The following is a 12,697-nucleotide window of genomic DNA, read 5'->3' as shown; positions in this document are numbered from 1 at the left end:
CTTCCACAAAATACCACGAGCGGGCGCACACATACAGTGTGATTGAAACTTCGTGGCCCATGTGCAGAAGTCGGTTTTCGGAAAGGAAATAGATGAAACAAGTATACAAAACGAGTGTGGATGGGAGAGTTGGAAGGGGTCGACCTCAGCGAACGTACCTCAATCAGAGTGAGGACATTTTTAGTAAAGGCCAGCTTAGGAGTTCCCTAATTAAGTTAATAACAATGTACCTACCTATATAGTTTAAGTTTAAAAAATTTGGCTCTCAAAAGAAATTTCAATCGTTGTACTGTTGATATTTGGCTCTGTTGACTAATGAGTTTGCCGACCACTGTCCTATATAAAAGCCTAATATGCTAAGTGTCTGGTCTTCCAGTAGGCCATTCAACCAAAGTGTAATATGCTAATGATATGCTGATGCCGCTCAACTGCTCACTATGATGTTCACGGACCATCAGGGGGCAGACAGTTGACCGGTTGACCAGTCGCAATGACGTGCGCTGACCACCAGGGAGCAGACACTCCGACTGGTAGGTTAGCGTGCTATTGGGGTCTGGCTGAGACAGGGCCAGACATGCCCTGGAGCCCTCCCGCATTCCTCCCCGGGCCCCATTAGTGCACCAAGGGACTCCCTCAGCCTGGCCTGCACCCTCTCACAATCTGGGATCGCTTGGGGGATTGTTGGAGAGCCAGTTTCGGCCCGATCCCTCAGGCCAGGCCGAGGAACCCCACTGGTGCACAAATTCATGCACTGGGACTCTAGTGTGTGTCTGTGTGTGTGTGTGTGTGTGTGTGTGTGTATATATATATATATACACACATACATACATATATATATATCAATCATTATTTCTTTATCCATTTATCTATTGATGGACACTTACATTGTTTCCATGGCTTGGATAAAATGTTGCAATGAGCCCAGCCCCACATGACTCAGTGGTTGAGCATTGACCTATGAACCAAGAGACCATGGTTTGATTCCCATCAGGGCACATGCCCCAGCTGCAGCTTGATCCCGTGTGGAAGTGTGCAGGAGGCAGCTGATCAATGATTATCTCTCATCATTGATGTTTCCCTCTCTCCCTCTCCCTTCTTCTCTGAAATCAATTAAAAAATTGTATTTAAAAAAAAAATGTTGCAATGAACATGGGTGTCATACATCTTTTCCAGTTAATGCTTTTGTTTCCTTTGAAAAAATACTCAGAAGTGAAATTGTAAGATTATATGGTAGTTCTATTTTTAATTTTTTGAAAAACATGCATACTGTTTACTATAGCAGCTGTACCAACTTACATTTCCACCAACAGTGCACAAAGGTTCCCTTTTCTCCACATCCTTGCCAACACTTGTTACTTCCTTTTTTTTTTTTTATAACAGCCATTCTAATAGGTAATGTTAATAGCTCACTGTGGTTTTGATTTGTATTTCCCTGATGATTAGTTATGTTGAGGACCTATTCAGTTATGGATTGGCCATTCGTATACCTTCTTTGGAAACTATCTATTCAGATCTCCCCATTTTTAAACCAGACTGTATTTTTTGCTATTGAGTTGTATGAGTCCTTTATGCATTTAGGATATTAACTCCTTATCAGATATGTGATTTGCAAATATTTTCTCCCTTTCAGTAGGCTGCCTTTTCATTTTATTGATTGTTTCCTCTGCTGTGCAGCAGCTTTTCAGTTTGATGTAGGCCCACTTGATTAGTTTTGCTTTTGTTGTCAAATACAAAAACCAAACTGATGTTAAGGAGCTTACCATCTAGGAATTTTTAGCAGTTTTAGGTTTTAATCAAGCCTTTCATTCATTTTAAGTTGATTTTTGTATATGGTATGATAGTGGTAGGTTTTCCCAATACCATTTATTAAAGAGATTGGCATTTACCCATTTTGTATTCTTGGGTATTTTGTCCTAACAAATATGCATGGGTTCATTTCTGGTCTCTCTTTTCTGTTCCATTTATCTATGTGTCTGTTTTTATTCCAATACCATACTGTTTTGATTACTATAGCTGTGTAATACAGTTTGAATTCAGGGAGCATGATGACTGAAGCTTTGTTGTTCTTTCTCAAATTTACTTTGGTTGAAGGGTCTTTTGTGGTTCATACCAATTTTAGGTTTGTCTGTTCTGTACCTGTGGAAAATGTCATTGGATCTATAGACTGGTAGTATGGATATTTTAATAATTAAGTTATAAATGCAATATAATTTATAGATTTATTATAAATTTAATTACTGTAGTCAGAAAACAAATTTTATTCCAAATTAAATGTTTAATAAATAACAAAAATCTCAACAATAATGCCAATAACTATAACAAAAATACTTGGAAAATAGCACCCTTTTTAAATTAAGTAAACAGGAGTCAAGAGCCAGTTCTCACAGAACCTAATTTAAAAATTCCTTAATGATACCAAAATTCATAAGCAGAGTTAAATAACTTTTAAAGTAATTTTCAATAGGAAGGTATATGTTTATTAGTTATTAGTCTTATTACCCTAGTTCTTTCCTTAGTAATAAAAAAAGTTGCAGAGATTTAATTAAAACCTTTTAGTTTTGAGGTAATTTAGACTAAATAAAAAAATAGAATTATCCCACTGAGCTATTGTTCATGTTAAAGGACAATTCAAAAGTAGTTCTGTTTACTTTGTTAACAAGTTGGGATTTAACAAATCTCTCCAAGATTTCATTCCTAACTTATTTTTAAAATATAAAGCTACACAAATTAATTTCTCGGTCTATTTTCTACTAAACTATAACAATGTTTTCATTCATTCACATTGTTTATACTGAACATAAAAGGCATCAATCAGCTGCCCAAATATTTGAACAAGGCAGAAAGGATGGTTTAGGGAAGTAATCACAACAGAAAAAAATGTCAGAAATCTGATGATAAAATTCTTACCTTATCATACTGGCATACAACCACATTTTCGGTATCAAAGAGTTCCTGTCCTTCTTCATCACTCACATCATCTTCACTATTGAGGGGCTCCTACAAATAAAAAGTTTATTTTTTCATACTTCATGCATTATTAGCAAAGGGCCCTTTATTTTCAATGAAAATAAACACAATAACCATGATGTGCTTTGAGAACTAAGGGCCTGACAGACACGTATGTATATCACTAACATATTGTTAATTGGCTGCGTTGACTTAACCAATGCTACTAAAATTCCAGCAAGAAATTAAATACAATAATTAAAATAGTTAAGCTATAACTTACTAATATAATCTAAAATGATTTATTTTCTTTATTCTTTCAAGATAATTCTCTGTAATAGCTGTTTAATATGTCTAGACATGGCCTGGATGCATTGGTTCAGTGGTTGAGCATCAACCTATGAACCAGGAGGTCACGGTTCAATTCCCCAGTCAGGGCACATGCCCAGGTTTCAGGCTCGATCCCAAGTGTGGGGCGTGCAGAAGGCAACCGATCAATGATTCTCTCTCATCATTGATGTTTCTATCTCTCTCTCCCTCTCCCTTCTTCTCAGAAATAAAAATATTAAAAAAAATATATATGTCTAGACATGGATCTTCTTTCTTAGGTTTAAAAAGAAAAAACAATGGTGAAATTGCAGGGGAAAAGCACTATAAAATAGGCTAGCAGTCTGGTTTGTCTTAACATTAGGGACTAGGATTTTAAACACAAATAAGCATATCTACCATTGTGACCTCGAAGGCTTAGAGTATAATTAATTAAACCATTAGATTTAAAGTGAGTGAGTGTGTGTGTGTGGGGGGGGGGGGGGGGCGGTGTTGGGACTCAAACAAAAAGAATTAAAGACCAAGAAGATCATAAATACAATGACCAACTATGTTAAACTTGACCTCAGTTGTGGCAGAAGATAAAAGATACAACTCAGATTTCTAATTAATGGAGAAAGAAAATAGTAAGAAAAGTATGAGAACAGAAAATTACAGATTGTGTCATTCATAATTATACTTGCAAGAGTCCTGAACAAAGGGAATTTAGCAATTCATAAAAAGAGTCATATGTAATGATCAAGTTGTATTATCCCAGGAACACAAAATAGAAAAACAATTAATGAATGCAATTCATCAAAAATAACAGATTATAAATAAGAAGTCATGACTACCTAGTGTTTAATAAAATTCATCAATCATTATAGTTTAGAAAACAAAGCAAAGCTCTTAGTTAATCTGAACAGAAGGGAACTTCCTTAACCTAATGAAGGATATCCACAAAAAGCCTATCTATAATAATAAAAGCGTAACATGCTAATTAGACCAGACAGCCGAACGCCCTTCCGGGTGTCATTCCGGACATCCTTCCAGACGAAGCTGCGGCAGCTGGGGTCAAGGCAGAGACGGTTAGGGGCAATCAGGCAGGCAGGTGAGTGGTTAGGGGTGATCAGGTAGGCAGGCAGGTAAGCGGTTAGGAGCCAGCGGTCCTGGGTTGCGAGAGGGATGTTCGACTGAAGTGGCAGTCGGACATCTCCTGAGGGGTCCTGGATTGCAAGAGGGTGCAGGCCAGGCTCAGGGACACTCCCCTCCCTGCATGAATTTTGTGCACCGGGCCTCTAGTAGTAAATATAATTAACAGTGAACTATAAAAAGGATTATTTTAAGATTAAGATATGGGTGCCTGCCATCACCAATTGTAATAAATATCATTCTGGAGGGCTTAGCCAACAAGGCAAGAAAAACTGTCATTTTTCATATTTGATTTGACTGTATACAAAGAACACATAAAAGAATTGAAAAGGCTAAACGTCATCAGAAATCAAGATAATGCAAATTAAAACCAAAATGAAACAGCATTTTCTACCTACCAGACTAGCAAAAGAAGTCTGACAATAGTAAGTATGGTGAAGATGTGTAGACATATGCACCATCATATAATGAATGGCAGGAGTATTCTTAGTACAACAGCTGGCATTTTATTGTAAAGTTGAAGATGTGCATGCCTTAGGATTCGGCAATTCAGAAAAACTCTTGCATATGTGTCTCCAGATGACACATACTAGAATATTTTACAACAGTAAACAAGTAGATACAAGTCATCACATTAAAAATAAAAAGAGCCCTAGCCGGTTTTGCTCAGTGGATAGAGCATCTGCCTGTGAACTGAAAGGTTCCAGGTTCAATTCCGGTCAAGGGCACATGCCTGGGTTGTGGGCTCAATCCCCAGTGGGGGACTTGCAGGAGGCACCAATCCATGATTCTCTCTCATCATGGATGTTTCTATCTCTCTCTCCCTCTTCCTTCCTCTCTGAAATCAATAAAAATATTTTAAAAAATTAAAATTAAAAAAAGTTATGGTATATTCAACAGTGAAAATAATTACAGGTATAAATGAGTATGCAAAATTAAGCAATATGCTCTTTAGGAATATAAATGCATATGGTAAAATATAAGGAAAGTTAATGATAAACACAAAATTCATGAGCATGGTTACTCAGATGGTGAAAAGAAGAGGATTAGGGATTTTAAGTAAGTAATGGGATTTTTTTTAACTGAATGTGGACACTGTGATATTTATATTTTAAAATATTTTTAACTCATTTGTATATATTACAAAAAATCCTTAGGCATGCCTTGAACTATTAAAATACTAATAGTTCATTAATATTTTGAACCAGTATTTAAAATAAATTAAAATCAATAAAAATAGTATTTAAAAGAATATTAGTTTAGAAGAACGCTGTACTGAGATAAGCAAGACAATTACATCTGAGGCTGCAGAGGGAAATTAACAATTAAAATAGTGGTAAGACAAACACGTTGAACAAAACTAAGCTACAACACAGAAAAACAAGGATTTATATGCTTCTAATGTATAAGTAAAAGATAAATAAGAAAGGATGTTCAACTGAGGATAGACACTAACAATAGAAGAGGTTATCGAAGGAAATGTTATGGAATGTGGACCAAAAGGAGGTTCTGAAAAATATCTGCCACATTTAGCTTTTTTCTCAAGTTTCCTTTTTTCCCAAAAGTTGCCGTCCCTTTAATTACTGAAATAAGAGATTAACCACAACTATCTGTTCTACCAATGTCTTTATATGTAAGCCTAATCATGAATGCATAAACCAAAGAATTAGAATTACTTGCAGTCTCCATCACCTTTATAAATAAAACTTACTTTGGTATACATTCATTTTTATTAACAGCTATATGAACAATATTTTATAAAGATAAATGCAACCAGAACAATATAAAACCTTATTAAGTTAGAACAATCTAACTATATTTAAAATCCTATGTTGTAATGTAGCCTAACAGCCTCTGAAAAAATAGGATATAACTCAAGTTTGGCACCACGTAAAAGAAGAAATGGTTGCATAGCTTCTAATTTCAAGTCTTTTACTAGAAACTTACCTCTTCTACCTGCCCATCTTCAGCTCCATCTTTCTCTTTGTCTTCCTCCTCATCGTCATCATAGTCTTCTTCCTCATCTTCGTCTTCTTCAGATGATGTATCCCCAGTTCCATCAACTTGCAATACCAATGGAGCCTGTTGTTGAGCAGGTTGGGCCTGTGGTTGCTGTTGGCCAGTTGCAGTTATCTGTGCTTGTGCTGGTGTAGGTGCCGCCACTGTTGTAGGTATAACTTGAGTCTTATTTCCTGTAAATAAGATTTGCTGAGGCTGGATGATGACACCTGTCTGTGGTGAAATCCCTCCAGGAAGAGGGGCCAAAACCTAAGGAAAAGAAAACCAAATGTTAGGAACTAATTAAAAGGATCAAGGAGCTGTTTCATTACTTGGTATACAAATGCTTAAGAAACACCAAAAATGACCATATCTCATAAATAGTTAAAACTAGAAAGGCACAAAGAAATATTTCACTAGTGTGCTGATCCACTAATTTTCCATTTTACAATTCAAATTTCTTAGGAAAAAAGATTTTCTGCAGATAACTACTTCACTTGTCAAGCATTTTAATGCCAGATTCCAGGCCAAGAGTTACACAAGTTAGTAGTTTATTTGCTTGATGTAGGGAGAGGTTTAGTAACTTTCTAAGCTTGTAGTCACCAAAAGGCAAAATGTGAACCTAGGCTTCTACTTCTCTCTTAATTTATTATGATGCTACACTGCCTCTCTATGAAGAACCCTGCACTGAAAATATGAACTTCTGAGTTCAAGTTTTATATAATATCACAGATATAGATGTAGCAGAGACAAGCTGTTTAACTTCTCTTGGCTTTACAGTAGGTCCTCGGGTTACGTTGGAGATCCATTCCTACGGTGCAACGTAAAGTCTTAAGTCGGAACCCACCTACATAAGCACCTACGTCACTCACATGGAGCACATACACAGCAGTAATGAAGTGAAACAGTAAAAAAAATTTAAAAGAAAGATAACAATTCCTGACCTTTACTTGTGGTAAATAAATAATAAAAAACATAAAGTACATATGTACATACGTCAAAATGATGAAACTTTTTTTAAAAATAAATACTGTAAATAGGAGATGGCAACGTAACCAAGAAACGATGTACGTCGAGTCCGAAGTAACCCAAGGACTGCCTGTAAGTCACCTTACTATTAGACTAGGATCAGTGTTAACACCGGCTATAAATTATAAACACCTGGTAGCTTAAAAAATACTGATATGCACGCTCCATGCCTATTATTCTGATTTAACTAGAGGCCTGCTGCATGATATTCGTGCACTGTGGGTGGGGGGGACCCTCAGCCCAGCCTGCACCCTCTCACAGTCCGGGAACCCTCGGGGGATGTCTGGAGGGAGCGGGCCTAAGCCAGCAAGCGGACATCCCCCAAGGAGTCCTTAGTGCTGCCACAGTGGCAGGAGAGGCTCCCACCACAGCTGCTGCGCTCACCAGCCGTGAGCCCAGCTTCTGGCTGAGTGGTGCTCCCCCATAGCGACCCGTTGTTCCTCCGTTCAGTCAATTTGCAGATTAGGGTTTTATTATGTAATATAGGAGATAAAATCTTTTCATCTTCCTAATCATGTATCCACAGCTGATAACTACCAGATCAGATGATTTCTAAAGTTCCTTCCAACTTCTGCATTCTAAGATTCTAAAATAAACCACAACTTTAAAAGAACATATTAATAGCCCTAGGTTGGTTTGGATCAGTGGACAGAGCATTGGCCTGCAGGCTGAAGGGTCCCAGATTCGATTCTGGTCAAGGGCACATGCCCGGGTTGCAGGCTCGGTCCCCAGTGTGGGGCGTGCAGGAGGCAGCCAGTCCACGATTCTCTCTCATCATTGATGTATCTCTCTCTACCCCCCTCTTCCTCTCCCTTCCTCTCTGAAATCAATAAAAATATTTTTAAAATAGAACACATTAACAAATATTAATTGTATGTTACAATGAACACATTTATAACTAGAATTAATAAATTAGTAAGTAGATAATGTCTAGTGATAAATTAAAAGTACTGAATGGCAACTACTTGCCATTAGGTTCAAAGAATGCAAAAATAATGAGATAGTATTTCCCTTAAGAAGTTTACAGATTAGTAGTGCAACAGACAAAGAAATAACTCAAAAAGATAGAAGATGTAACAGAAGGATGATATGTTACGAGAACACCAGGCAGATAACTAAATTTGGCCTTGCAGTTGATGTTGATGGTTGACCTGGATCAACCCATGATTTTGTGCATTTGGGATTCTCAAAATAAATCCACTTTTCATCGCCCCTCACAATTCAATGCAAAAAAGACTAATGTGCTGTTGAAGCAACATTTTGCTGATGACTTTTCATTTTCAATTTGTCTTTTGTTCAGCTGATGTGGCACCCATTTTCCTTCCTTTAAAATCTTTCCCATTGCTTGTAAATGATTGAAAATTGTTTGCTGAGCAATGTTTAATCTTTCTGCAAGTTGTTTTTGAGTTTGACACGCATCTTCATCCAATAATACTTGTAATTGTTGGTCTTCAAACTTTTTCGATTGACCTGGACGTTCTTTGTCTTTCACATTGAAATCATCACTTTTAAAGTGTTTAAACCAGTGTTCACAAGTATCTTGAGATGGAGCATGTTCACCATAAGCTTCCCAAAGAATACGAAAACTTTCAGTAGCACTTTTCTTCAAAATACTAGTAAAGTTATGAATTAAAACTTCCCGCAAATGCTCTTTTTTTGGCACAAAATTTTAAGCGTAAAAATATCTATGATGTTAACACCTTCAGAAAATTTGCCATATGAAGTTTTGAAGCTTGCTGTCAATACAACAAAATGGCATATATATCAAATCGCATATACATCAACACATGTAACTCCATCTATTGAAAAAAATTCGCATCATTAACCTGATACAGTATTTTAAGGGAGAAAGTATGAAAGCCTGAACTAAGGAAACAACAAGAGTCTGAGAAAGCTAGTTTTAAACATATTAAGAAACTGTACATATGTTAAAACTGCAGTCTGAAAAGAAAGAACTTTTATAAATTGGTAGGATTTTGTGATACTTTGGATATCATGAATCAGGTTCATGCCTGCCTTGTTCATGCCTAAATCTCCAGTCCCTTGCAGAAATCCTGTTTTATAGCCACACAGTATATGCTTGTTGAATGATGATGAATAACTAGCTTAGGAGGCTAGATAGAGTGTGGTGAATAGGGATAACATCAATTTAGTCTTAAACATACTGAATAAAATTAAGCTGTGAGTTATATAAGAATTTAGAATGACAGGGTGTGTAATACTGCAGAAGAGTCTAAGAATTTGTGTAGATAAAGCTATGAAAAAAGGGAAGGGAACCACCTACAGAATTCATACAGAAGAAGAAAAAAGAACCCATGCTGATCATTCTTTTACCTGTTGTATAACAGGAGCCTGTACTCCACCAGGCTGCATTTGTGGTATAACCTGTTGTTGTAGAACCACGGACTGCTGAGGCTGAAAAATATACTGAGCACCATTGGCTGCTCTGACCACTTGAAGAAGCTGGCCTAAAGCAAAAAGTATGTATTCCAAGTTATTGTCTCAAATAAATGAATTCATAGTGAATGTCTAACCACCAAAGGCTCTTGAAATTATCAAGTCAAACGACTAAGTTTTAAAGGCTGTCATCCAAACACAGTAAACTATAATCCTTAACTACTGACTTCCATCCATGTTCAAATACATTGCTTAAAATGTTTTATTTTCCTTATTTATCACTCTTACAAAGCTGTCTTCCAACAAAATTCTAACAGCAGATTATGAGTTGATTAAAAGCTTACATTATCTTTGCTAACATGTTAGGAATCATGAGAGCAATATGTCATATCAGACATTTCAAGGCTGTTCATTTTTAAAGCTTTAAAGAAATAAAAGTATAATAGTTCACTAATATTTTGAACCAAAGCACCATAGTATTTAGCTTTAAAAATGTTTAAAATAATTAAAGTTTGCTGAACCAATTATCATTGTCACAAAACATTAATAGCATGACTGGCTTATACATACAAAACTGAATCTTTCTTACATGATGTTTTAAACGACCCAGAATCTTGAATTAATTAAAAAGTGAACAATTGAAAAAAAAAGTGAACAATTGTATTTCATTAAAATATTAGAGGCCCAGTGCACGAATTCGTGCACAGGTGAGGTCCCTCAGCCTGGTCAACGATCAGGGCAATCGAGGAGGAACCATGGGAGGTTGGCCAGTTGTGGGAGGTTGGCTGTGGTAGTGCACTGATCAGCAGGAAACAGCTCCTGCATTGAGTATCTGCCCCCTGGTGGTCAGTGCGCATCATAGCTACAGGTCAACTGGTTATTCGGTCGTAATGGTTACTTAGGCTTTTATAAATATAGATATAGCAAGATAAGCCCCTAGTTCAGTGATTGCGAACCTTTTGAGCTCGGCGTGTCAGCATTTTTAAAAACCCTAACTTAACTCAGGTGCCGTGTCACATATAGAAATTTTTTTATATTTGCAACCATAGTAAAACAAAGGCTTATATTTTTGATATTTATTTTATATATTTAAATGCCATGTAACAAAGAAAAATCAACCAAAAAAATGAGTTCGCGTGTCACCTCTGACAAGCGTGTCATAGGTTCACCATCACTGCCCTAGTTTGTTCTTCACAAATTTAGAAATTAACAAAATAACGAGAAATTACATAATTAAGATTATAGAGAAAATACTTAAAGTCCATGTAAGTTCTTCAAACATTAATATTCCAAAAATCCCAGTAAATTTTGTCAGTCTACACAGAGGTACTATGTAAAATAGAATGCAATAAACTTGTTAAGATACCATAAGCATTAAGTGTTTAGTTTGATATCACAAATTAGTTCTAATGACTCAAATTTAACTTATTTGGCAGGTTAAATGAGTTTATAAAAAAACTAAATAAATAAGCATTTCTATACAATCATACTTCATTCAATAATAGAATTCTCATTCAAGGATCAAAAACTCAAGTACAGTTCTCATCTTCTGTACTGCACTCTCAGCAATAATACAGTATATGTGCTATAGCCCTCGAATAATCTTATTTTAATAAGCTAAACCAAATGGTAAAAGAAATATTAAGATTTTCTGTCTTACAAAGTTATACATATATAATGGTTCCACTATTTCTAATTACCTGAATTTGTTAATATCTGTTGAACAGGAGTCACACCTGCAGGGAGTGCTAAGGTGGCAGCTGTAGCAGCAGCACTCTGAAAAAAATAAAGAAAGAAAAAAATCAAAACCACCTATATGCATAACAGGAACTCAGTTTATTTCTGGCATATTTTAACAGTATTTAAAGTTTATCGTTTAATATTTACTAAAATGAAAAGTTCTAACAATGGTACAATAAAGACCACCTAGCCTAAATGCCCTACCTAATTATTTCAAGCTTAAATTAAGTAGAATGTAATTGGTTTTTCCCTTGACAATGTGCTCTAAATAAATCTCACCCACACTAATAATGCTGTACACAACATATGAAATATCCATTCCAGTATCTCCTTTCTTACTCTGATTCCTTATTCCCAAAACCTTATTGCAAATTAACATACTTGAGCCCTGGCTGGTGTGCACAGTGGGTACAGCATCAGCCTGCACATCAAAGAGTTACAGGTTTGATTCTCTGGTCAAGTGCAGGTTTGATGCCTGACCTGGTTGGGGCATGTGTGGGAGGCAACCAATCTATGTGTCTCTCTCACATCAATGTTTCTCTCTCTCTCTTCCTTCCTCTCTAAAAAAAAAAAACAAAAACAAAAACAAAAACATAAAACTCAATAAAAACATATCCTTGGGTGAGGATTAAAAATTATATATGGAATTATACTCTGAATTTCTTTAAATTCAGGAGAAATTCTTGATTTACTGCTCCTAGAGACTTCTCCCCTTCCTCCAAAAGAATCACACAATAGTCTGCTTTTCAATTCTGTGCTCAAAGCATTTCCATGTACCTCACTATAATTATATATAGGTAGATTTTTCCCCTCCCCCTTCAATTTTTTAAAGGTACCAAGCCTTCATATAACCCAATCTAATCTATACATTTTTTAGAAACACCTCTATTTGAATAGAAGCTTTTTAAGAAATAAATAGAACTGTGGCTAGGAGATGCTAACGCAGAAGCCAATAAAACTTAGAAAATTATTCTCAAGTAGGTTAATGATACAACTACTATCTAGTCTAGGCTCTAGGTATAGCTCTCCAAGAAAATATGCTTGTTGTCGCCACTTGATAGGCCTACGTAATTTTGACATCTTAGGTCTGAAATTCCCACTAGTTCCTAGAATCCAGCTATAGCCCTCC

General features: G+C 36.1%; 1 protein-coding gene across 3 annotated transcripts in view; it reads right to left on the bottom strand.

Moving 5' to 3' along the window:
* GTF2A1 (general transcription factor IIA, 1, 19/37kDa) overlaps nt 1-12,697 on the bottom strand; it is a 44,876-nt gene that overhangs the window by 7,739 nt on the left and 24,440 nt on the right. For 2 of the 3 annotated variants that reach the window (XM_005860139.2, XM_005860140.2), the window contains exons 5-8: nt 11,529-11,604; nt 9,766-9,899; nt 6,352-6,672; nt 2,908-2,997 (exon numbers count right to left, since the gene is read on the bottom strand). In XM_005860139.2, coding sequence (XP_005860201.1) covers nt 2,908-2,997; nt 6,352-6,672; nt 9,766-9,899; nt 11,529-11,604 — 621 coding nt within the window. Of the gene's footprint in view, nt 1-1,929; nt 2,137-2,907; nt 2,998-6,351; nt 6,673-9,765; nt 9,900-11,528; nt 11,605-12,697 lie in introns of those variants that run through there. The other variant, XM_014534683.1, reaches the window with a different exon arrangement.

This window comes from Myotis brandtii, unplaced genomic scaffold, assembly GCF_000412655.1.
Source record: "Myotis brandtii unplaced genomic scaffold, ASM41265v1 scaffold132, whole genome shotgun sequence".
Classification (NCBI taxonomy): Eukaryota; Metazoa; Chordata; class Mammalia; order Chiroptera; family Vespertilionidae; genus Myotis; species Myotis brandtii.
The sequence above is the reverse complement of the archived record's forward strand: the minus strand, read 5'-3'. Positions and strand labels throughout refer to the sequence as shown.